The 22,680-nt window shown below is 43.0% G+C and overlaps 1 protein-coding gene across 1 annotated transcript; it reads left to right on the top strand.

Annotated features, from left to right (window-relative positions):
• The first annotated feature begins 5,184 nt into the window (after positions 1 to 5,184).
• Positions 5,185 to 6,368, top strand: LOC127333284 (vascular-related unknown protein 1). The gene is made up of 3 exons (XM_051359663.2): positions 5,185 to 5,611; positions 5,710 to 5,775; positions 5,934 to 6,368. Exons 1-3 carry the CDS (start codon positions 5,273 to 5,275, stop codon positions 6,111 to 6,113), a joined length of 585 nt encoding a protein of 194 aa, XP_051215623.1. The 5' UTR covers positions 5,185 to 5,272; the 3' UTR covers positions 6,114 to 6,368.
• Positions 6,369 to 22,680: the final 16,312 nt, after the last annotated feature.

Genomic DNA, 22,680 nt, shown 5'->3' with positions numbered 1-22,680 from the left:
TAGTTATACTTTGCGAGTATATTGATAATTTCAAAAAAAAAAACTGCTCATACTTCACTCTCATGTAACTTCCATCAAAATTTATCAGTCCCTCTCGACAACTAGATGGAAGCCAAATGTTGTAACGAGCTTAGACTTTGTCACCGCGTCTCAAACCACTTGATCTAGCCCATCGAAATTTTGATTGGATGGTCTAACTCCCGCGCGGAAATTAAGTGCGGTGGCTTCAGTTAGCAATCTCTTTCAGGTTTAGTATTGAATCGTGCACTCCTTTTGTATGCTCCCACTTGCTTCAGAGTTCAAGACAGATTCTCCATGTTCTGCATGCCTCTTGTTTTCCCACTTCCCCTTTTCTTTGTAGGGAATGTCTGTTTGCCAGAGGGGAATGCAGAAAACCAGGAGATGATGCTGATGCCATGAAGATCAGGAGAGTTCGTCAACCACAACATGTGCAGGCCCCAATCATGTCCCTCAGCATGGCAGGCACCCTGCCCCAGCTATCCTGTATAGGATCCCGTGTGGTCACCCAAAATGCCGTAGTTGACACGTCGCTGATGGCGATAGACTGATAGGGTTACTGTATGCATACATGGTCATCCAAATATATTCCATCCTTATGTCAGATTTATCGAAAAAGAATTCCACCGTTATGCCATACATGTAGTATATACGAAATTTTGAACTGGCGAAGAACAGTAAATTGGTGTTTGGATGAACCGATGGATGCAAAAGAGTAAGCAATGCCCATTTAGGTTGTGAACGCGGATGAGTAAATGTAAAAAAGGAATTCTTTTTTTATCCCTCAGATGTGTATATCTGACACATTAGCCTTCTAGGAAAATTTATACTGGAATCTCCATATACTAAGAAAATTTGAATCCCCATGGCTCTACTCAGGGTGTAAAGGAATTTTGGTTTCATGACCCCCCATCTTTTTTCATTCCTATTCTTGTAAGTGACCGTGTTATGATTCAATAATAAAGTTGCCTGAACTTCAAATTTTAAAAATTTGAACCCGGTTTTACCCCTTTATAGCATTTTGCACGGTCTAGATAGGACCAGCATGTTAGATCCATGTGGTGTGATAAAAATTGTAAAGCTCGGAGGGGTTGCCTTCATCGACTGATCATGTTCACCTTTGTCTTCTCTATGCTCCATTCCTTGACATCCTCTTGCTATCCTCTAGCATCAACCATCAAAACTTGACCAACATATACATATTAGAGGGTCTAAGGTTTTTTAAACGGGTTAAGCTGAAAGAATTTTCACTAGATAGAGTGATTGGTGTCACAAAATACACAAAGTAGGGTAAGAAGTGGAATTCACTTTCAATGTAATAACGAGTTAGGTCTAGTGCCATGGGTTCAAACACTAGTTAGTTATGAAAAACAAAACTCCAGTAGGTGGAGTGGTTCAAGGCCACCAACCTAGTTTTAGTAGAATAACGTCAACCTAGCTAGCTAGGTTCGATCCTGTACTAGAAAAAAATCCAGTTGTATATGCCCAGAAGTTATCCTTTCATCCAATATATAACCACAAGTTGTTGCTAAGAATTGCACACTTCACATTGCAATTGGACATAAAATTATGCAATTTTAGGTTCCAAAAGGAGGAAATGTCCCCGTTTGGCTGAAATTACTAAAACCAGTCATGCTTCTTCTAAGTCTTTGTTTCCAAGCCCATCTTATTATCCACATTTCCACCTCGATCACCGTATGAAATATATTCAACCTGGCACAAACAACAGGTTCCAGAAATAAATAAAAAAACATTACATAACTCACCAAAAAGTCTGTTCAAGGACATAAAATATATACAATTCAACATACAAACAAGTGTATGGATATTTTGATTTGGCACGAACCATGATCTCCACAAATAAGAAGTATAGTTTTTGTAAACCCTACCAAGACATTGTGCTAGTTTCTATACTAATAAATAACGGGTATTAAATAAAATTACACACTTTTCAACATGAAGTTTTAAGCTAAAAAGTGTGTTGACTTGGCACAACGACTGAGTGTTATGAAGGTTCGGGGCAATCGAGAATTAGCAAAACTCTGCTTTTTATTTTACTGTATTGGTTACTTAATTAGTCAGAAGGAAAGGAAGTCGAATTGTGTATCTCAGGCCTCGGCAGTCCGTGGGCACGTTGCAATTAGACACAATTTTGTACAATTTCAGTTTTGAAAAAGGATGGAATGTCCCAGTTTAGCTGAAATTACTTAAACCCCGGTCATGTTTCTAAGTCTTTGGTTCCACATTCATCTCATTGTCCACATTTTCACTTTTATTGCTGTACAAAACATATTGAACCTGTCACAAACGACATGTTCCAGAAAAAAAAACTTGGCATAATATTGAATTCACACACCAACCAACTCACCCAAAAGTCTGTTCAAGAAGGGGATACAATATAATTCAACACACACAAGTGTATGGATATTTTGATTAATAAGTATATATGTATTTTTTAAATAAAATTCACACTTTTCAGCGCGAAGTTTCAAGCAGAAAAGTGTGTTGATTTGGCAGAACGACAGGGTTTCATGAAGATTTGATTCAGGGCAACAACCGAGAACGAGCAAACCTATGCTTTAGTTTTATTTTATAGGTTTATTAATAATTAATCAGAAGGAAAGGGACTCGAATAGTGTGTTGATTTGTGGATGAGCGGCGGACAGGTCCATGCGCAGGGAAGCTGCAGACGTTAACGCATCGACACTGCACCACGATACGGCATACGTTCTGGTCTGCACGTTGTCGAGCGTAGCCCGAGCAGCACAGTGGAAGCAAGCTTTCCGATTGATTATGGTGTCGCGGCTAGTAATTAGCCCCACGTTTATTTTAGCTAATCAATCGGATTGAGAGGTACGGCCGGAGTCCTGGCGACCTTTTCTTGGGCGTTTTGATACGTTCAATGATTGCATCATCGCCTGCAAGCTTCCGAGAGAAGACGACGCCGGCTGGGCTGGGTCGTCAATCGTCACCCCCACTCAGACGTGCGGCGCACCAATAATTTCCTGAGTGCGTCTGCGTGCGTGTGCGCGCCCGTCAGCTGGTAACGGTAACCACGGCCGCCGGACCAGCCAGCAATCGCGTCCTTTACCCGAGACCGGTGTCCTCATGTTTCGACGCAGCAATTGCCACAGCATTTGCGGATAGTTTAAAAAAACATCTCATCAATTAAGATTTAAATTAGAAAAATCTCATCACTTAAGAAGTATAATCGGGCAAGGTTAGGGAACAAAAGAATTACTCTGGCAGCATAATAATAGGAGATTTGCTAGAGAACTAACTTCGTGCTCGGCCAAATCTTACATCATTTGATTTGCATCGTGATTCGTGCTAGTCATAAGTTGTAACTAAAATTTAACAACATCATTTAACTAAGAACGAAGTTAGTTCTCAGTCGACTGAGAAATAATGACACCCTAATAATAGACACTAAAGTGCCTCACGCCTGCAGCGGTTCAAAGTACAGCCTCCCCCTCCCTTAATTTTAGCTACAACAATGCGAAAAACTCTTGAGTTGTGCTCACTCTAAAGCTCCCAAGAGACTAGCATGATAACATACGCAGAGCATTTTCTATCTAGTGCCTACAGGGTAGACGAAAGAAAGCCACCAATCCTTAACCATACCGAGGGTGGGTGTCCCATAAAGACATGTCCACCGAAGCAAGTTCGACTCTGAAAATGATTGAGTTCCGAAGCAGTTTGGAGTAGATACACTTGAATAGGAGGTGTAACGCGAATTTGGGCTCTCGCTTGCATGATTGGCAAGCCCCACAATTTGGCCACCCTTACTTTTGAAGCCGATCAGCCGTTCATACCTAGTCTTGGATAATGAGCCGCGCTAAAGTTTGCATTTTGGAGCGGCCCAACTTTTCCATGCCGCCTCAGGCCTGAAAGAGTTTACGATGCCCTTGAATTGGGCCTGATATGCCGCAACCGCCGTGTAAGATCCGGAAGTTCTGAATTTCCAAATGATGTCATCTAGGGTGCCCTCGGTAAGTTGAACCTAGTTTACCCGCATCAAAATGACTACAAACTCGGCAATGTGACGAGTCGTTAATTACGCCGCAATTGTTGTTTTTTAAGGCTAACCGTTGTTCGTGTTGATGCAATCTAAAAACCTTCATGCATGCCCTGGCTAACCGCGAGTTTTTCCTGCTTAGAGATAGAAAAAATTGACACTGCTATGTCCTTTGGCTTGGTGCCTTCTAGCCAAGGCGCATGCCAAAAAGTTTGTCATACGTCCATCTCCAATAGTGATGGTAGTGCCGCAAGAAAACGTCCATATCCTCTTCATCATATGGGTGATCATTTCCAATCCATGTCTTTAAGGGTCTTTCCAACGTAACCATGGCCATTGTAGTTTCAAAACTCTAGCAAATTTGTCTAGGTCAGTGATGTTGAGCCCCCTTATTTTCTTTAGGCCTACAAACGATTTTCCAATAACTATGCATTGGCCACCCGACATCTGACACCTTGTCTGTGCCCCCCCCCCCCCCCCCCCCGAGCTTTTGAATCATGAGCACGTCTTCATCGTTGTATGTTAACATAATTACCCACAACAAGAATTATGAAACGGATGGGTTATATTGTGTAACACATACCTTGATGATCAGGGATGACCCGCGAGCAGCTGAGGCAAGAAGCAATGTAGGCCGAGCCCGACAGCGGAGGCTCGGCTCCAACTAAGGCGGAGCTCAACCAAGCTTTGGAGTTAATCGGATGTCGACCCGACGTGGTTTTTTTTTTTTTTTTGAAACGGGCAAAAAAAAAACCTTTGCTTTATATTAAAACTATAGGAGAAGCAACATGGGGATGGCAAGAGCCATAAAAGAAAAAAGAAGGCAGGGACCCGACGTGATATTGATTTAATAATTTTTAGCTGGTCTAAGAAAACAGTGAATACTGCTATTTAGCTGGTCTAATACAACAGTGAATGTGCTACGGAAGATAGGGAGGATATTGATTGGGTCGGCCAGCTTCTGAAACCAATGCAAGTGTGAAATATTCTTCGTTTCCGTGTAACGGAAATAGTACCATCTGACTGTTGATTTGAACGCCCCAACCACCTCTCACTTTCCCCTCCCAGTGATGTCATGCAGCCTCTCTCTCTCTCTCTCTCTCTCTCTCTCTCTCTCTCTCTCGTGTGTATATAAGCAGGCTGTCTCTCTCTTTGCAAAGCTATTCCTTCTTCATTCATAAAAGCAGAACTTGCAGTTCAGCCTTTTCTTCTGCTTCACCCTGCACATATCAAGCCATGGATGATTTAGTTAGCAGCTCGTCTTTCAAGAGTGACCTCAGCTGCAGTGAAGCGGAGGCCCAACCAGAAGAGAGTTCTTGGACCGGTTACTTTGTGGATTTCATGATGTCCGAGGAGGAGAAGAAGAGGCAAGAAGCTTCATATTGCACTTATGATCAGGAGGAGGAGGTGGACGAGGAGGAGAGCTCTATGATCTCTGACGCCGCCTCCCTCGCTCCGGCAGCGTTGCTAGACAGGTACAAGGGGCTGAAGAAGCTCAAGAAGAAAATCTTCAAGGCACTGGATCATGATGATTCCTTGGAGGACACTGCAAGCTCTCCTGTAAATAGCCCTAAGGTATGGTATAGCTACAATTGGCTTTACTTTCGTCAACAAAACTAGAGAAGTATACATGGTTGATCTCAATTTTGCCTGTTTTGATTTGTCCTTTCAAGGTCAGTGCTTTGTCACAACTAGAATTCAGCCCTAAAAGGAGGTGCAATGTTAGGGACCTCGCCAAGGTAACTCAGTTCAGTTGATAATTACTTAATTTATTGTCGTGTTCTTCAGTTGGTGTAGAAGTTATAACTAGACCTGTTTTTATTTCAATGAATCGTTTGCTTATATAGCAGTAAATAATTTGTATTTAATCTTTTTTCTTGTTTTTCTTACATTAAAGGGGGTTGGGATTGGATATGATCACGGAAGAGAGGGGATGGATTATGAAGATGCAGATGAAATGATAAGAGGAGTGAGATTTCTTGATCAGAGCCAGAAGGGTATAGCACCATGTGCAGAGCTCAAGGACAAGGGGCTTTGTTTGGTTCCATTGTCCATGTTGCTGAACTACCAGGGTTAACTGATTCGAGACTTATAAGGCCATGTGTTTGGAACGCAATAGTTTCCGAATCTCGTCTGAATTAGGATATTGCTTCCTGAAATTCCTTCGAAGTTTCTGTGAAATTTCTGCGTTCCAAAAATTTAGTTGAGCATGTGTGTGATTTACACTGTACAGACATGCATGCATCGTCTGTGGGATAATTGACCAAGAACATTGGTGATCGATACTGTTGATATTTTATTTCGCAAAATATAATATATGTGAATACTATCACTGCTGCTTTTGCCACCTCCTTGTTTATTTGTTGTCCTAGTTTTGTTTCACCTACCAGCTTCCAAATTGTGATAGAAAATATAGATCGACGGAGCTCGGTAAAAGTCACTCGCTTTGTGTCCTAATAAAAGAACAAAATAATTAGATATATCTTATAACCAAATAAAAACGAATCAACCTAAAGGACGGGATCTGGATATCAACGTAACCTCATTGATGCATACGTGCATAGCAACAAGACGATGTAATACCAAATACCAACATTATTTGCGGGGAGCCAAATACCAACATTATTAGTACTTAAAAATGCCCAATTACACGATGGGAGTGCCCATGGATCTGGCTGAAGGTTTGGAGTTCTCTAAAATTCTTCTGTTTCATAAGTCCTAAACTCGTGGTGAGGCCACCCTTCATTTTGATTATGACATTGCCCTCGCTTTGGTGTCACATGTGTTCGATAAAATAAAGTGTTTATTGTTTCCATACCGGCTGGTGCACTGGCATGTCATCATGATCAAATGGGCTATCTACCTAGTACCTACTCACTTTTGTTCATCATATATAGCAACCTTACCATCCACGAGTGGCTCAATTTACGATTTTTTTTCCTCTCTTAATCTATATATACCCATGACTTTGCATGCCAAATTGCCATTGCATACATGGAAGAAAAATACTGCGTTTCTTTTTTTCCTTTTCTACAAGGATTCCTTTTCAGAGTTCTGGTTCTGCATAGAAATAAATTCGGGCTTTATAGAATTATTAAGCAAGCTTCTTTTTGGAACTGATACAAGTGGATAAACATGAATAATGCAATTGCCATGCATGAGCTCATGCATTCATGAACAAGGAAGTTAGGAAGTAGCTTTCAGGAAGCAAGTAGTTAAGGGGCTTGACTGTTGCAAAGGATTGAAAAGGCTAAAAGACTTGCTAACAAACGAATTAAATTGAAGGCCTGAGGCCTCCCAGCTGATTGACAGCTTCAGCTTATCTTCATGCTAGTAGAACATTATTTTCAAGCTCCATATGTTATGTACCTTGTCGATCATAGGCGATGGATTCCAAACACGAAGTTTCTAGAGTTATATATTTGTAGCATTCTGTTGCACTTTTGCATGCTTCTGAAAATATGTTATTCCCATTACCATCTAAACACATATTAGGTGTATAAGCGTAAGACAACACTACTAAAAAGTTATAATTAGGTGTATAAGCGTAAGACAACACTACTCCTTCCGGTTTATATTAATTGACTCCATTTTGTCTTGATACGCATGCACGTAGTCTAGAAACTTAACTAGATACATTCAATTCTCGATAAAATGGAGTTGATTAATACTCCCTCCGTTCCTAGATATAAGGTGTATAGTTTTTGGCACGAAAATTAAGAAACACACATGGAGAGAACACTACACAAGATTTTAGCTGGATTGATCCTGGACAATTGACATGATAAAATAGAGGAGTTTTCAAAAGATAAGAAAACACAAGCAAATCCCTAAAAAAATATCCACACCGGTTGACCAAGGTTCTTTTTAAGTTGCGGTGGACCTACTAGGCTTGGCAAGATTGTTTCTGATGTTCTAGTTTCCCCTCAGGCAATTTTTTTGGGGGGCCATTTCTTTTTTTTCAATTTCAGATTGAAGAAGGGACTCCGTGAAGGTATACCAAGACTTCCTAATTATCATACATTATCATACATCTTATTTTACCAACATATACTAAAGTAAGAACTACTTATTCGAGGGAGAATTAGATTAAATAGGCTAATCATAAACTGGGGCTACATTTCTTTTCCGTTTCCATTCAAGAGTTTCTATCTGTTTCCACGCCCTTTTTTTCAGACCTCGAAACATCAGGACAAATTACTTCTCTTAGGAACACATACAAGAAAAAGGATAACGGTAGCCCTCCCATTAACTACTTCATTTTCATTTATGAATTTCATAGTAATAGATATCTATGTCCTATCGAGATAGAATTTAGAACGTGTTATCCTCTTGCCTAATAGGCACGAATTTACCTCTGTAGAAAGATTGATTCATTCGGATCAGATCGATATGAGGACCCAACTCTCTTGCTGACATAGGCATCCCCAATGGGCCTGCCGAAGATGGTACCCGGGATTTTACTGAAGGCCCACGACCCGAAGATTATAAAGCCCAGAAGCCCAGTTAGGAGAGAGTTTGGAAAGATAGAATTGTATTAGGAATATTGACTTGTAACTACTACGGGGCGGACTCAGATTGTCTCCCGAACTCTGTAACTTGTGTATCACGAAACCTCGGCTCCGTCTCCTATATAAGGGGGAGTCGAGGGACGAAGAAAGGATCGAATCTATTGTTAACGCAACCCTAGTTTTTAGTAGTCGAGTACCTTTCCGGCTGAAACCCTCGAGATCTACTTGTCCTCTACTTCCAGTTAAACCCTAGTCTACAATCCGTAGGTATTGATAAGTTAATACCTTGTCACTTGCATTGCCAGAATCCATGTTCGATATTTGTACCCTTTTCCATTTGAGCAAAATTCTTTCTATTTCTACCTGCTTAAGGTATTCATCATTCTAGTACAACTGCTGCAGTAGAATGACAACAGACTCGTGTATAGGGAACTAACATAAGCTACCTATCTAATTTATTGTAGAAATTCAGGGATCCGCGATTGGACATGGAAAATAGAAGGGGGGCTCCTTCCCTACTTGATCTGAAGCATCCTTCTGTTCCACCTCTTGAGGTTTATCATCATCATCATCGGGATGGGCCTCTTGCATAGGAACATCATTTGTTGTACCAACCACATCCCCTTCTACCTCAAAAATAATCCCAAAACCCTCACCATCATAAGTATGGTCAGTGCCTTTAGGAATATGTACCACACATGTCACCTCAACCAACATCCAAACCAGCTCATGCCCTCTAGTAAAAAACAATGTCTACTTCTTTTCTTTTCCCAATAAGAGTGCCCGCCGCGAACAAAGCCAAGTAATCACATTGTAACTTATATGAACATATCAAAACTCTGACCCACGCCTCCTCTAACTGAAATTATCCACTGCCAAAGATGGCCACTCCTCGAAGTGAAAAAAAAGGTGTATCCTTGATAGGAATATCTTTAACTCCTCCTTTATTTTTTGATAAAGGGAATATATTAATATCAAAAGATAGCAATTACACCCAGCCTCTGCAACAACGCCCCACCCTAATGGCAGTGCGGATGCACACAGCCAAAAAAGAGAAAAGAAAACTAAGAAATAAAAGTCCCGCTACAGCCTTCTAGACCTTGCAACAACAATACAACCACCACCGTGACAACACCTGAAGTACAGACTCTCCAAAAGCGATGCCTCCAAGAAGGAAACAGTGCACCAGTGCCGTCGTCGCCCGACCAAAGATCTTAGGATTTCTCCCTGAAGATAGTCCCCACTCTCAAAACAATGCCTCCAACAAGAACATTGCCAGTCACAACCAGTTAAGGCCAGACCTTGGGTTTTCACCCTGAGAGGTAAGACTCCGGACTTCCCCTGTGCTGCCGCCCCCACATGCATACCACTGCTGCAAGCCCGGAACGTCAAGTAGATCCCTCAGCATCACGTTGACTCGAACCTCCTTTAGTCAGTCCACCAATCCGGCCTTCATGATATTCCTTCTTCTGACTTCACCATGGACCAAAAAGTCACCAGATGTCAACACAGAATATAGCTTCGCGGCGCTCCCTCCGGAACCAAACGGTCGGAATAAAAACATGGGTGCGCGTGACCGAATACCACCCGATCCAGCAAACTGCATGCAAAATATGCACTGTTCCATTCGCCAGCGGAGCTTTCCGGAACTCATCTCTCCAGCCAGATCAAAGCAAACTGACCTCCGGTAGATCTTCATCTTCGCTTGCGAGAAAACCCGAGGACCGCCACCAAAAACAAAGCAAGACCAGCAGTGTGGTGACCCTGCATACCACTGCATGTTGTAGTATGCCAGTCGTTGATATAACATTCACGAAGTACCATTCCGCAAATGTTACATCCCTCAGAGTAGTACAACAGAACATAGCAGGGTCCATAACTCATTCACATAATATTACAATTAACATACACATGTCATCTCGGAGCTCCTCTTGGGTCCTAAGAGAAGTACTCCTAGGTTCGAGGCGAACCCAACTTAACTTACAATATAAGTGTCTCATTAAGATAAACATTTATTTCCTCGAGCAGCTAAATACTAAGAGTTCGGGCTGCTCGATTACTATTACTATCGGATATCTCTAGGCTTGTTCTCCTCCGGAAGCCTACCCGGATCCGTAGACGATGATGTAGTCTACGCCTTCAACTCCTCCTGAGAGGTCAGGTTCGTCATAGCCGATGATCTCGGCTTCGTCATTGTTGTTGCAGTCCTCTTCCAGATGATTCAGACAATCTAAGCATGGGATTAAGAGTGGTATGAGTACGAGCGTACTCAACAAGTTCATTATAGATAAGAGGTGTTTAATGCACTAGCTACGATATTAGACCAAAAATTCTAATACCAATGCAAGTTTTTATAAACATTTCTTCAAGAGATTGCTTTTATTTCAAAGAGCTATGTCCGTCAGCCTTCACCGGTTTACTAGAACTTCATGGAGCTCCTTTCCGGCCGCGTTCGCAGTTCCTCAATCCCGGAACAGGGAGTGACAGGTCACAGTTCTTTACACTCTGCAGAGGTGTGTTGCTTTACCCATAAGAGATCTTAACCTTGATGCCAACCGGGCAGCTTTCCCGTCCACACTTCCTACGGTGTGAGGCCCGGTATAAGGTCTAGCCAATCATGTTCCTCCGCTACCTCGAACACCCACCCTTTGTTGCATGCCCCGACCCTGGGTCCACGCCGGTCCCATTATTCCCGTAATTTCAGGGTGGACCCCGACCACGACGACAGTCTGGGATTGAACCAAACTCCTTCGCCGGTAGCTGCAACCCATCATAGACCACATTACCGTGAGGAATTAGAAGGGAATCCCCACCCACCAATTGTTCCGCAAGCAGCAACCGTCTACGGTAAGCAACAGCTATACCGTGGGGAATTAGAAGGGGCTCCCCACCCACCAATTGCTCCGCAAGATACAACCGTCTACGGTAAGCGCATCCGTTGATGAACGAGAGGTGGAAACACTTTTGACTACTCCGTCCCACTCCGGATCTTATGGTTAACACGGGTATTACGGCACAAGAATCACTGGCGACATTTGTTGTTTAATCCTAGATGGATATAAACCCGTGCAATGGAACCTCCACCATATCAACTCAATCCATGGTTCCATTGTCCACCACATAGTCATATTCATAGTTATGAAAGTAGTGGTTTTGATTTTTGTGCAATAGTGATAACCATAATACTTTGCAGGTAATTTGATAAAAATACTCAAATGACATGTGCAAGTGATGAACTTGCCTGAACACTGCAAAGTTTTGCAGTTGGAAGGTGTGGACTGACCCTTGTCCTCTGCCTCTGAAAAATAGCATCATTGTCCGATAAGGGCAATGGTTAAAGAAGCAATTATGCATGATTCTATTTTTAGGGTTTGTTCCCCCCCTTTCGATGTCGTTATTATTTCATGTAAGAGGTTAATACTAAGAATAATTTGAGGATACTCCATTCCAAGTAAAATACAACCTTGAAATGTTGTCAAGGTGTTTTTAAAGTCCAAATACATTAATGGACTTAATTTCATTTATAGAAAATTAGGTGTGTGATTTAAATGATTATTTAAATCATTAAAATAGGACTTATTCATAATTGTCTTTCAAAATTCTCTTTGATATTTTATTTAAATAGAGAATTTTATGCTGATCATTTTTCATATTTTTAAGTTATTTTTAAGAGCTTTTAATAGTTTTCTATTGAATTTCAAAGTTTCATATTTTTGTTAAATTGTAAAAGGTCCTTTTTGCCCCTGGGCCCACCTGTCAGGGTGGCCCAGTGGGTTAACCCTAACCCGAGCCGCTCGTCCGGCTCGGTCGAGACACCATCCCCTTCCTCTCGCGCACGCGCTAACCCTAACTCCTCTCCTCGCTCTCGCGATGCCGTGGTCGCCGCTGCCTTCGCCGAGATTCTCCGGCCGTCTCCGGCTATCTCCGGCGATGAGATGCGGCAGATCTTGACCGCCTGGTGACGGCGCACCAGATCTACGGCGTCGATTTGGTCCTCTCCGCCTCCACTTCTCGTCCTCAACACGTCCGCTCGCAAGGTTGAGGAGTTCCGCGGCGATTCGCCGCCGCCGACGTCCATGGCGTCACGGCGCCGCCGTGGCTTCGCCACCGTGTGCGCGAACTGCCGTGGCACCGCCATGGCCCGGCTTGGCCTGGCGCCGCCGTGCTCCGGCGCGTGCCGCCGTAGCCGCCATGGCCGAGCTTCTCTCCGCTCACCAGTAAGTGCTCATCTCCTCCGTCCTTCTCTGCTACTTGTTCTACTGCTTCTCCTTCCCTTCGTCTAGCTTGGCCACTGGCCTGCTTCTCCCTGTGGGGATGCACGCCGTGCCGATGTGCTGTGCTAGCTGCTGCGCCCTGCTAGCTTACGCGTATGTGTCTTGTGCTATGTTCTTGTGTGCCGGCTAACTGCCGCTGCGTGCATCATCATGGTTCCAGTTTGTTGTGCTATGCTGTTCTTGCTCAATTGCTTGCTGTTGCAACTCATGAACTATTGCTCATGAGCATGCTGTGGTGCTCTGTGTAATTTAGTAGCTCCTGCTGATTCTCTGTATAATATTCCTCTCCTGTGTATGCCATGGATTGCTTTTGGCTTGATCATTCTGTGATGATCCTTGCCATTGGCAAGTGCCGATGCTTCTGATGTGCTATTATCTGTGCTCTAGTTCATGGATATGCTCAATTGAGCCTAACTGTTGCATTATCAACTCCATCCCTTGATGGAGTGCTTCTGGATACAATTAAAATGCTCTATTCATTTATCTGTGATGCAATTGTTCAATTATATGGTTAGCTTAACTGTCTGGGCCTTGTGATGATACTATGCTTGGCTATAGTGATCTGTAGCAAGAGCAAGTGATGCTTTGATGATCAATTGATCATTGCTTGCTTGTGAGCAAGTGTGTGCTTCTCTCTGTGATTCACTGGTGCTCACCAGTGCTGTTTGTGCTTCATACAGGCTTAGCCTGGTGTGTACTATTGCTGGCTTAAGCAACTGCTGTTGCTTGCAGTGATCCATTGGATCACTGCAAAGCCCTGGTGTTTTGTTTTATTTGCTTAGTTCACTTATCTGTATTTGCCTGAATCTTACTGAAGTGGATAAGTGATGTGAGCTGCTTTGCAGTTGTGATCATCCAATTAAATGTGACAGGGCTAGATGGATGCCAACACTCAGTTGTGTACCCTAGCCCTCTACTGAATCCAAATGGATTATGATGTGTAGGTTCTTGTCTTGTTTGTGGGTTGAGGTAGCCCTGGCAGCATCTTGTGATCTTGTCAAGGGTAGCTCCCTCCTTCTGTGGCTTGCTCTAGTTGAGAATTGCTTACTGGATTTGAACCACTGCTCACTGGCTTGATCCAATACTGGACTTCCAGTGGCTTTTGATGTTGAGAAATTATATAGACAAGGATTTGTCTATAATCTGATGGCCTAGCTAGCTATAGGTGCTTAGTATGTGGGTTAGGCTAGCTATGAATTCATTCTTGGCTGGATTCCTTTAGTTATGCATTGATTTGCATAACTGATGTTCCCACAGGATGATTGCCTAGTGGTCTTACCCATATTTGCTTGCACCAAATGGCCTGGTAGCCAGATGATGACACAAACAGGGTATTCTACCCTTCTGTGCTCCAGTGATGCATTGTATGCTTATTTATGAGCAAAACTTGGTTTTGCTCAGGTTGATTTGGTTTATACCTCACTCCAGCTCCTAGATTGTTTGTTGGTGTAGAGGATTTCTTCAGTGTTGAGCTTGTGGTTGATTTACTTGCCCTGCTCCTCCTGGTGATCTTGTGGGCTTGATTCAGTGCTGTGGTGAGTTAGCAGATTGAACAGCAGTGGCTGTTCATGTGTTCTTGAGTTCTTGTGTTCTTACCAGTGAAGCCTGTCGATGGATATGGCCTAGGGTTTACTGTGGAGGCTTTTATGTGGCCTTCTCCTTCCTCTCTGGTCGACAGCAAGGTCTGCAGCTTATGGTGACTCACTGGCCTGTGTGTGCTGTTGAGCATGCACACTGCCTGGTGAGCAGTTTGGCTGTGTGTATGTGCACCTGATACTCTGAACTTGGTTTGGAGATGATCAGCTCGGCAGAGCTGATCCATATCCACAATTTTCCATTTCTTTCTAACCTGCCAAGTGGCTATGCCACTTGGCATAACTTCTATTTGTTGTGTTTATGTGCAGGAATTATCAATTGATCACATTGGACAGGGAGTTCATCCAATCCAAGATCAAGTGAAGATGATCTTGTAGAATTTAGACTAGGTCATTACTTGTATTTTTCTTTTCATTTTCTTGTATTTTTCAATTTCACCAATTCTTGTAATGTGTTGTAATTCATTTTATTTTCTCTTATGAATATTGTAATGACAATGTATATTGTGTGATGATCAATAAAGCTCAAAGTTTTCTCTAATGAGCTTTACTTTATTGTAATTGTTCATCTTGTTTATTATTGATTATTTACTTAATGAATTTTCTCAATTGAATTATTTAGGGTAATTATTTAATGTTTGAATTTGAAATTCAAATTCAACATTGGTTTGAATTCAACCATGTCACTTCATTTAGAATTCAATCATGCAAACTCTCCCCTCTCTTCTCAAAACCCTAAACTAGTGGAATGAGATGCAAGTTTGTCGCACTCTCGAAACCCTAACCCTGTAAGGTATCGAGAGAGAAACTTGTCCCCCTTCGATGCAGTTTTTGTTTAAAAGCGCGAAATTTCCCCAGAATTTACTATGCAATGCACATCCCTTTCTAAAATCTACCCCTCGATCGTCTCTAAACCTGGGACATTACAGCCTTTCCCCCTTAAAGAAAACTTCGTCCCGAAGTTGTGGTTGTAATACCTGAACAGCTCGGGGTATGTTTTCCTCAGGTCTTCCTCTTTTTCCCAGGTGGCTTCCCTCTCGGGATGATGCTTCCATTGTATCTTGCAATACTTGATCGCCTTATTTCTGAGTTGTTTCCAGCTCTCCTCGAGAATCTTGGCTGGCTTCTCGATATATGTTAAGTCTGGTTGTAATTCAAGCTCATCATGTGATATTGGTTCATCTGGGGTCTTTAAGCATTTCCGAAGTTGTGACACATGGAAAACATTATGAACTTGAGCTAACCTTCCCGGTAAATCCAATTCAAAGGCTAAACCTCGATTCTGACTCAGTATCTTGAAAGGTCCTATATATCTAGGACTGAGTTTTCCTTTTATTCCAAACCTCTGGAGTCCTTTCATCGGGCTTACCTTAAGATAGACCATGTCTCCTACTCGTGGATCCCATGTTCTCCTCTTCTGATCAGCATAACTCTTTTGCCGACTTTGAGCTATCTTGAGCCTGTCTCTGATAATGTCAATGATTTGTTGTTTTTCCTTGACATAATCGGGGTTGAACTTTTTGCTTGCTCCGGCTTCATACCAACATATTGGTGATCTACACTTCCTTCCATACAGAGCTTCAAATGGTGCCATCTTGATGCTGCTTTGATAACTATTGTTATATGAAAATTCTGCTAGTGGTAGGTGTTCTTCCCATGATCCTCCGAAGTCTAGGGCACAAGCCCTAAGCATATCTTCTAAAATCTGGTTGGTTCTCTCGGTTTGTCCACCGGTCTGGGGATGATAAGCGGTACTATAATCCAATTTGGATCCTAAAGCTTCGTGAAGTTGCTTCCAGAATGCTGATGTGAACATGGATCCTCGATCCGATACTATCTTCTTAGGCACTCCATGCTTACTCACGATCTCTTTGATGTAAAGATCGATAAGTTTCTCTCCTCTATCCTGCTGGTTTACCGCTAAGAAGTGTGCACTTTTCGTCAACCGGTCCACGATTACCCATATCATGTCTTTCTTTTTATTAGTCATGGGTAGTCCGGTGATGAAATCCATCCCTATTTCCTCCCATTTCCACTCTGGAATAGGTAAAGGTTGTAACTTCCCTGCCGGACTCTGGTGTTCAGCCTTCACTCGCTGGCAAGTATGGCATTCCGCCACGTATTGCGCTATCTCCCTCTTCATGTTATTCCACCAGAATAGTTCCTTTAGGTCCATGTACATCTTTGTACTTCCCGGATGTATGGAATATGGTGTTTGATGAGCTTCCCGGAGTATTACTTCCTTAATTTCAGCAATATCCGGAACGCAAATTCTCTTCTGGAACCATAAAGATCCAGATTCTCCGCGATGAAATTCTGAGGGTCTTCCTTCATCTATTCTTCTCATCTCCTCAACAATAAATGGATCGTCTAGCTGACCCATCATTATCTCAATCTTCAGGTTGACATTCAGCTCATCGGCTACTTGCAACGCCGATAATCCTTCATGGGCTTCTTTCTCCCAAAGTTGTATTTGGGCTTGACTTATTTCCTTCCTCAACTCCGGTGATATTTCTTGTTCCACTCCTCCAGTGCTTTTCCTACTCAGGGCATCTGCTACAACATTAGCCTTCCCTGGTGTGTAATTGATTGTCAGATCATAATCCTTGATCAATTCTAGCCATCTTTTCTGCCTCATGTTGAGTTCCTTCTGAGTGAAGAAATATTTGAGGCTTTTATGATCTGTATAGAGCTCACACTTAGCTCCATAGAGAAAATGTCTCCAAGTTTTGAGTGCAAATACGACCGCTGCTAATTCCAAGTCATGTGTTGGATAATTCACTTCATGAGGTCTGAGTTGCCTCGATCCATAAGATATCACTTTCCGATCTTGCATGAGTACACAACCTAGTCCATGTTTGGATGCGTCACAGTACACGGTGTAGTCCTTGCCAACTTCTGGAACTGCTAATACTGGTGCCGTGGTGAGTTTCTCTTTCAGAGTTTGAAAACTCTTCTCACACTCCTCTGACCACACGAATGGTGTGTTCTTCCTTAACAGTTTTGTCATTGGTCCTGCTATCTTGGAGAATCCTTCAATGAATCTCCGATAGTATCCTGCCATTCCTAGGAATCCTCGGATTTCCTTGACAGTCTTGGGTGCTTCCCATTCTAGAACTGCTGCTACCTTACTCGGGTTGACAGCGATTCCATCTTTGCTAATGACATGACCAAGAAATTCCACTTGATCTAGCCAAAATTCACACTTGCTAAGTTTGGCATATAGTTGATGTTCTCTTAGTGTTTGCAACACTAACCTCAAATGTTCAGCATGTTCAGCCTTGTTATTGGAATATATCAAGATATCATCGATAAATACGATGACAAACTTGTCTAGATATGGCATGAAAATCTTATTCATGAGATTCATGAATATTGCTGGGGCATTGGTCAATCCGAAAGGTACTACAAGGTATTCATGATGTCCATACCTTGAGACAAAGGCAATTTTCGGAACGTCCTCCTTCTTGATCTTTATCTGGTGATAACCGGATCTTAGATCAATCTTGGAAAAGACTCCCGCGCCTCTCACTTGATCAAATAGATCTTGTATTCTTGGAAGTGGATACTTGTTCTTGATTGTGACGTTGTTCAGATTCCTGTAGTCTCCGCACATCCTTCTTCCACCATCCCTTTTATCTACGAAGATCATAGGTGATCCCCATGGTGAAACACTCTCCTGAATGAATTCCTTTTGTTCCAAGTCATCCAATTGCTCCTTAAGGTCTTTCAACTCCTTGGGCCCCATCTTGTATGGTGCCTTAGCAATCGGAGCTGTTCCTGGAATTAGGTCGATAGTGAATTCTATCTCCCTATCTGGTGGCATACCAGGTAATTCTGCAGGAAACACATCCTGGAATTCATTTACTACAGGTATATCTTCTAACTTCACCTCCTTCATGCTGTTAAGCTGTAACTCAACTTCAATCTGTGTATGTTTGTCGCCTTGGTAGATCATTCTACTTCCATCGGGACTTTTCAGTGACACCGTCTTGTTTACACAGTCGATCAATGCTCCATTAGCTTCTAACCAGTTCATACCAAGAATGACATCAATGTCCTTCATTGGTAAAATGAACAGGTCCGCGTCAAACGCGCACTTATTGATCATAATGACTTGTTTTTGTTTGGCATGGGTTACTACTATCGTTCCCCCCGCAGAAAGTATGGTTATGGGTGTATCTAACTTAGTGCAACTAATCCCATGTTTGATGATGAATTGTTGAGAACTGAATGATGTAGTTGCACCAGTATCAAAAAGTACTTTGCCAGGATGAGTGAGTATCTGGAGCGTACCTATCACCGCACAGTCGAGTTGACCACCTCCTCCGCAGTGCAGTTCAGCTTGCCGAAGGGCTTCTTATTCTTCCAGTTGCCTCCGGTGTTTCCTCCTCGGTTTCCTCCTCCTCCTGACTGACCTCCTCCACTATTCTTCTTGGGGCAATCCTTCAGCATGTGCCCCTCCTGACGACACCCAAAGCATATGATCTTGGGTTTCCGGCAATCTTGTGAAAGATGCCCTCTAAACCCACAAATGCGGCAAACAATCTGGTTTGCGGCTTGGTTTCCTTGGTTCCTCCTGTTATTGTAGCTGTTGTTGTTATTGTTGTTGTTGTTGTACCTCAGTTTGAAACTCAAACCAGTATTAGTCTTGTTACTGACATATCTCTTAGGCTCAAACTTGGCCTTTTTCCGTTTCTCCTCCTGCAATTGCTTGAAATCATCTTCCAGAGTGATGGCAGCATCCACCAACTCTTGAAATTCCGTCGCTCTCATCATACGGAGCTGTACTTTAAACTGGGGACTTAACCCCCTCAGAAACCTCTTTTTCTTCTTGTCCTCGGTGTTGACTTCTTCAACAGCGTACCGGGACAGTTTAGAGAACTCCCTGACATAGGTCAGGATTGCCTTATCCTTCTGCTCGAGACTCTCGAATTCTCGACGCTTCAGTTCCACAATACTTTCAGGGACATTGGATTCCCTGAACTTCCTTGCAAATTCCTCCCAGGTAAATACCTTTCCAGCCGGATAAACGGCTACAATATTGTCCCACCATGATGCGGCAGGTCCACATAGCAGATGGGTAGCATAATGAACCTTCTCTTGGTCGTTACATCCAACGGTGTTGAGCTTCCGCTCTGTATCCATCAACCAATCTTCCGCGTCCATTGGCTCGGGCACGTATGCGAAAGATATCGGCTTGGTGTTTTGGAAGTCCGCTAATGTGACTCCCTGGTTCTCAGGTCTCTCCACCCTATTTTGCTGCAACAACTCTTGAAAGAATTTATTCTGCTGCTCCAGCGTTACACGCTGTCGCTCCTCCACCAGCTGCATGTACTGGATAAAGTTTTGCTGCGTCATGGGTGGTGGTGGTGGTGGAAACTGATCTCTGGCTGCACCCTCAGCCTCTTCCTTTTCTTTTGCTTCGCGCTCCATGCGCTGTGCTTCAGTCTCGTTTCCTAACGTTCCCGACATAATCCCCCTAGTTCTGCAACACAAGATGATACTCATAATTACTCCATGCGCAAGTTTTCTGAGCTCAACTTTGTGCACAGAACTAGTCACGCAATGGAAATCAAGAAGCAAATCCAAATCATACAAAACATATACCCTGTATATACATACTTAAGTGGTCTTATTACAATACTCAAGTCGATGTGAGTATGCAAACTCACTTATTAAAGTATATGTACAAATTTATACAAATATTACAAACTATAATACACGTGGTACTTGTGTATTATAGCCTCACCTCCCTTGGTGGACTCTAGTCGATCTTCACTCCCGGTACATCCCAGGCTTCCATCCGGTCAAACGTGTCGTCCTCCTGATAGACCCTGGAACATAAGGTCTCCCCGTTGGCTGGTAATCCGAATCAGATGATGATCCTAAGGAGAAATCAGTATTCACAAACTGATCGTTGAGTGCATCATAGTCCACCCATCGGGTGTACTCTCCTGTAGTCCCACCATAAGGGTTACCAAAACTCATACCCGACTCAACTTGTGTCGGATATCCTCCATCCACTCCTTCATTACTAGGATAGCTCTGGTTCTGGGTTGTTGCGTCATCATTCATATCCCCATCATAATACACAGAAGTACTATGAGTTCCTGTATCATCTCCCCAACGCCAACCCCTAGAATTCTCGATAGGAGTCTCGGAACGCTGGTTGTTTCCGGATTCCTCTCCGCCTTCGTATCCCCCATAGGAACTACCCAGGTAGTTCCCAGGTGTAGTAGGTGTAGGTTCACGTGCAAGTGGATCAATGCTGATGTAGTCACCAGCTGAATAAACTGGTGTGTGAACTACATTCTCCATAGGTTCTTTCCCCCTACTCTCCTCCTTGGGTTCGGTAAATTCCTCTAGCATCGTATCAATAGCTCCTATCAGATGATGGTTCAACTGAAAGAGTAATGATATGAGGTTACGGCTATTATCCATATATTTTGCCGCTGCTATGGGTTTGCGTTTAGCATATTTGTAGTGGTTGAGCATGGGATCTTCTTCCTCCTGATTGTGAGGAATATGGGAGAACTCGGAATCCATAAGCTCTTTTGTCTTATGTTCCCGTATATCAGTTATGGCTCTCATAACAGCTATATGGTAGGCTGTATTGGTTGTCCTAGCTTCTCCAGCTGGCATGACTACGCTCATTCCCAAAGATTCGGGAAGTCGCAGTCCTACCTTGCACTTGGCTAATACCGGTCCATCATAGAACATGTACTTCTTTACTGGAATCTGGGGATCGCACCCAAATTCCAATAACATGGCTCGTAAGATATCTGCAAGTCCTCCTTGGTATTCGTTCAGTGTGGAATCCATAACTTTCATGTTTCTTCCCGGTCGTGAACTTGCCATGTTGGCTGTAGAAATAGAAAGATTATAAGATTAGTAATAATGCATCATAATAGAGATAATAAAGAATTATCGCACTAAAAGATATGATTGTTGTATTCTCAATTGAATATACACCATATTTTTAGAGAATTCTTTACTAGTCCTATTTGACTCCTAACGTTTGGTCCCATTTACTAGGTTCCAACCTAAGGTCAAAGCTTTTGCTCTGATACCAACTGTGGTGACCCTGCATACCACTGCATGTTGTAGTATGCCAGTCGTTGATATAACATTCACGAAGTACCATTCCGCAAATGTTACATCCCTCAGAGTAGTACAACAGAACATAGCAGGGTCCATAACTCATTCATATAATATTACAATTAACATACACATGTCATCTCGGAGCTCCTCTTGGGTCCTAAGAGAAGTACTCCTGGGTTCGAGGCGAACCCAACTTAACTTACAATATAAGTGTCTCATTAAGATAAACATTTATTTCCTCGAGCAGCTAAATACTAAGAGTTCGGGCTGCTCGATTACTATTACTATCGGATATCTCTAGGCTTGTTCTCCTCCGGAAGCCTCCCCGGATCCGTAGACGATGATGTAGTCTACGCCTTCAACTCCTCCTGAGAGGTCAGGTTCGTCATAGCCGATGATCTCGGCTTCGTCATTGTTGTTGCAGTCCTCTTCCAGACGATTCAGACAATCTAAGCATGGGATTAAGAGTGGTATGAGTACAAGCGTACTCAACAAGTTCATTATAGATAAGAGGTGTTTAATGCACTAGCTACGATATTAGACCAAAAAGTCTAATACCAATGCAAGTTTTTATAAACATTTCTTCAAGAGATTGCTTTTATTTCAAAGAGCTATGTCCGTCAGCCTTCACCGGTTTACTAGAACTTCATGGAGCTCCTTTCCGGCCGCGTTCGCAGTTCCTCAATCCCGGAACAGGGAGTGACAGGTCACAGTTCTTTACACTCTGCAGAGGTGTGTTGCTTTACCCATAAGAGATCTTAACCTTGATGCCAACCGGGCAGCTTTCCCGTCCACACTTCCTACAGTGTGAGGCCCGGTATAAGGTCTAGCCAATCATGTTCCTCCGCTACCTCGAACACCCACCCTTTGTTGCATGCCCCGACCCTGGGTCCACGCCGGTCCCATTATTCCCGTAATTTCAGGGTGGACCCCGACAACGACGACAGTCTGGGATTGAACCAAACTCCTTCGCCGGTAGCTGCAACCCATCATAGACCACATTACCATGAGGAATTAGAAGGGGATCCCCACCCACCAATTGTTCCGCAAGCAGCAACCGTATACGGTAAGCAACAGCTATACCGTGGGGAATTAGAAGGGGCTCCCCACCCACCAATTGCTCCGCAAGATACAACCGTCTACGGTAAGTGCATCCGTTG

This window comes from Lolium perenne, chromosome 2 (assembly GCF_019359855.2).
Source record: "Lolium perenne isolate Kyuss_39 chromosome 2, Kyuss_2.0, whole genome shotgun sequence".
Lineage (NCBI taxonomy): Eukaryota > Viridiplantae > Streptophyta > Magnoliopsida > Poales > Poaceae > Lolium > Lolium perenne.
Note: the sequence above shows the minus strand (reverse complement) of the source record. Positions and strands in the feature narration are given on the sequence as shown.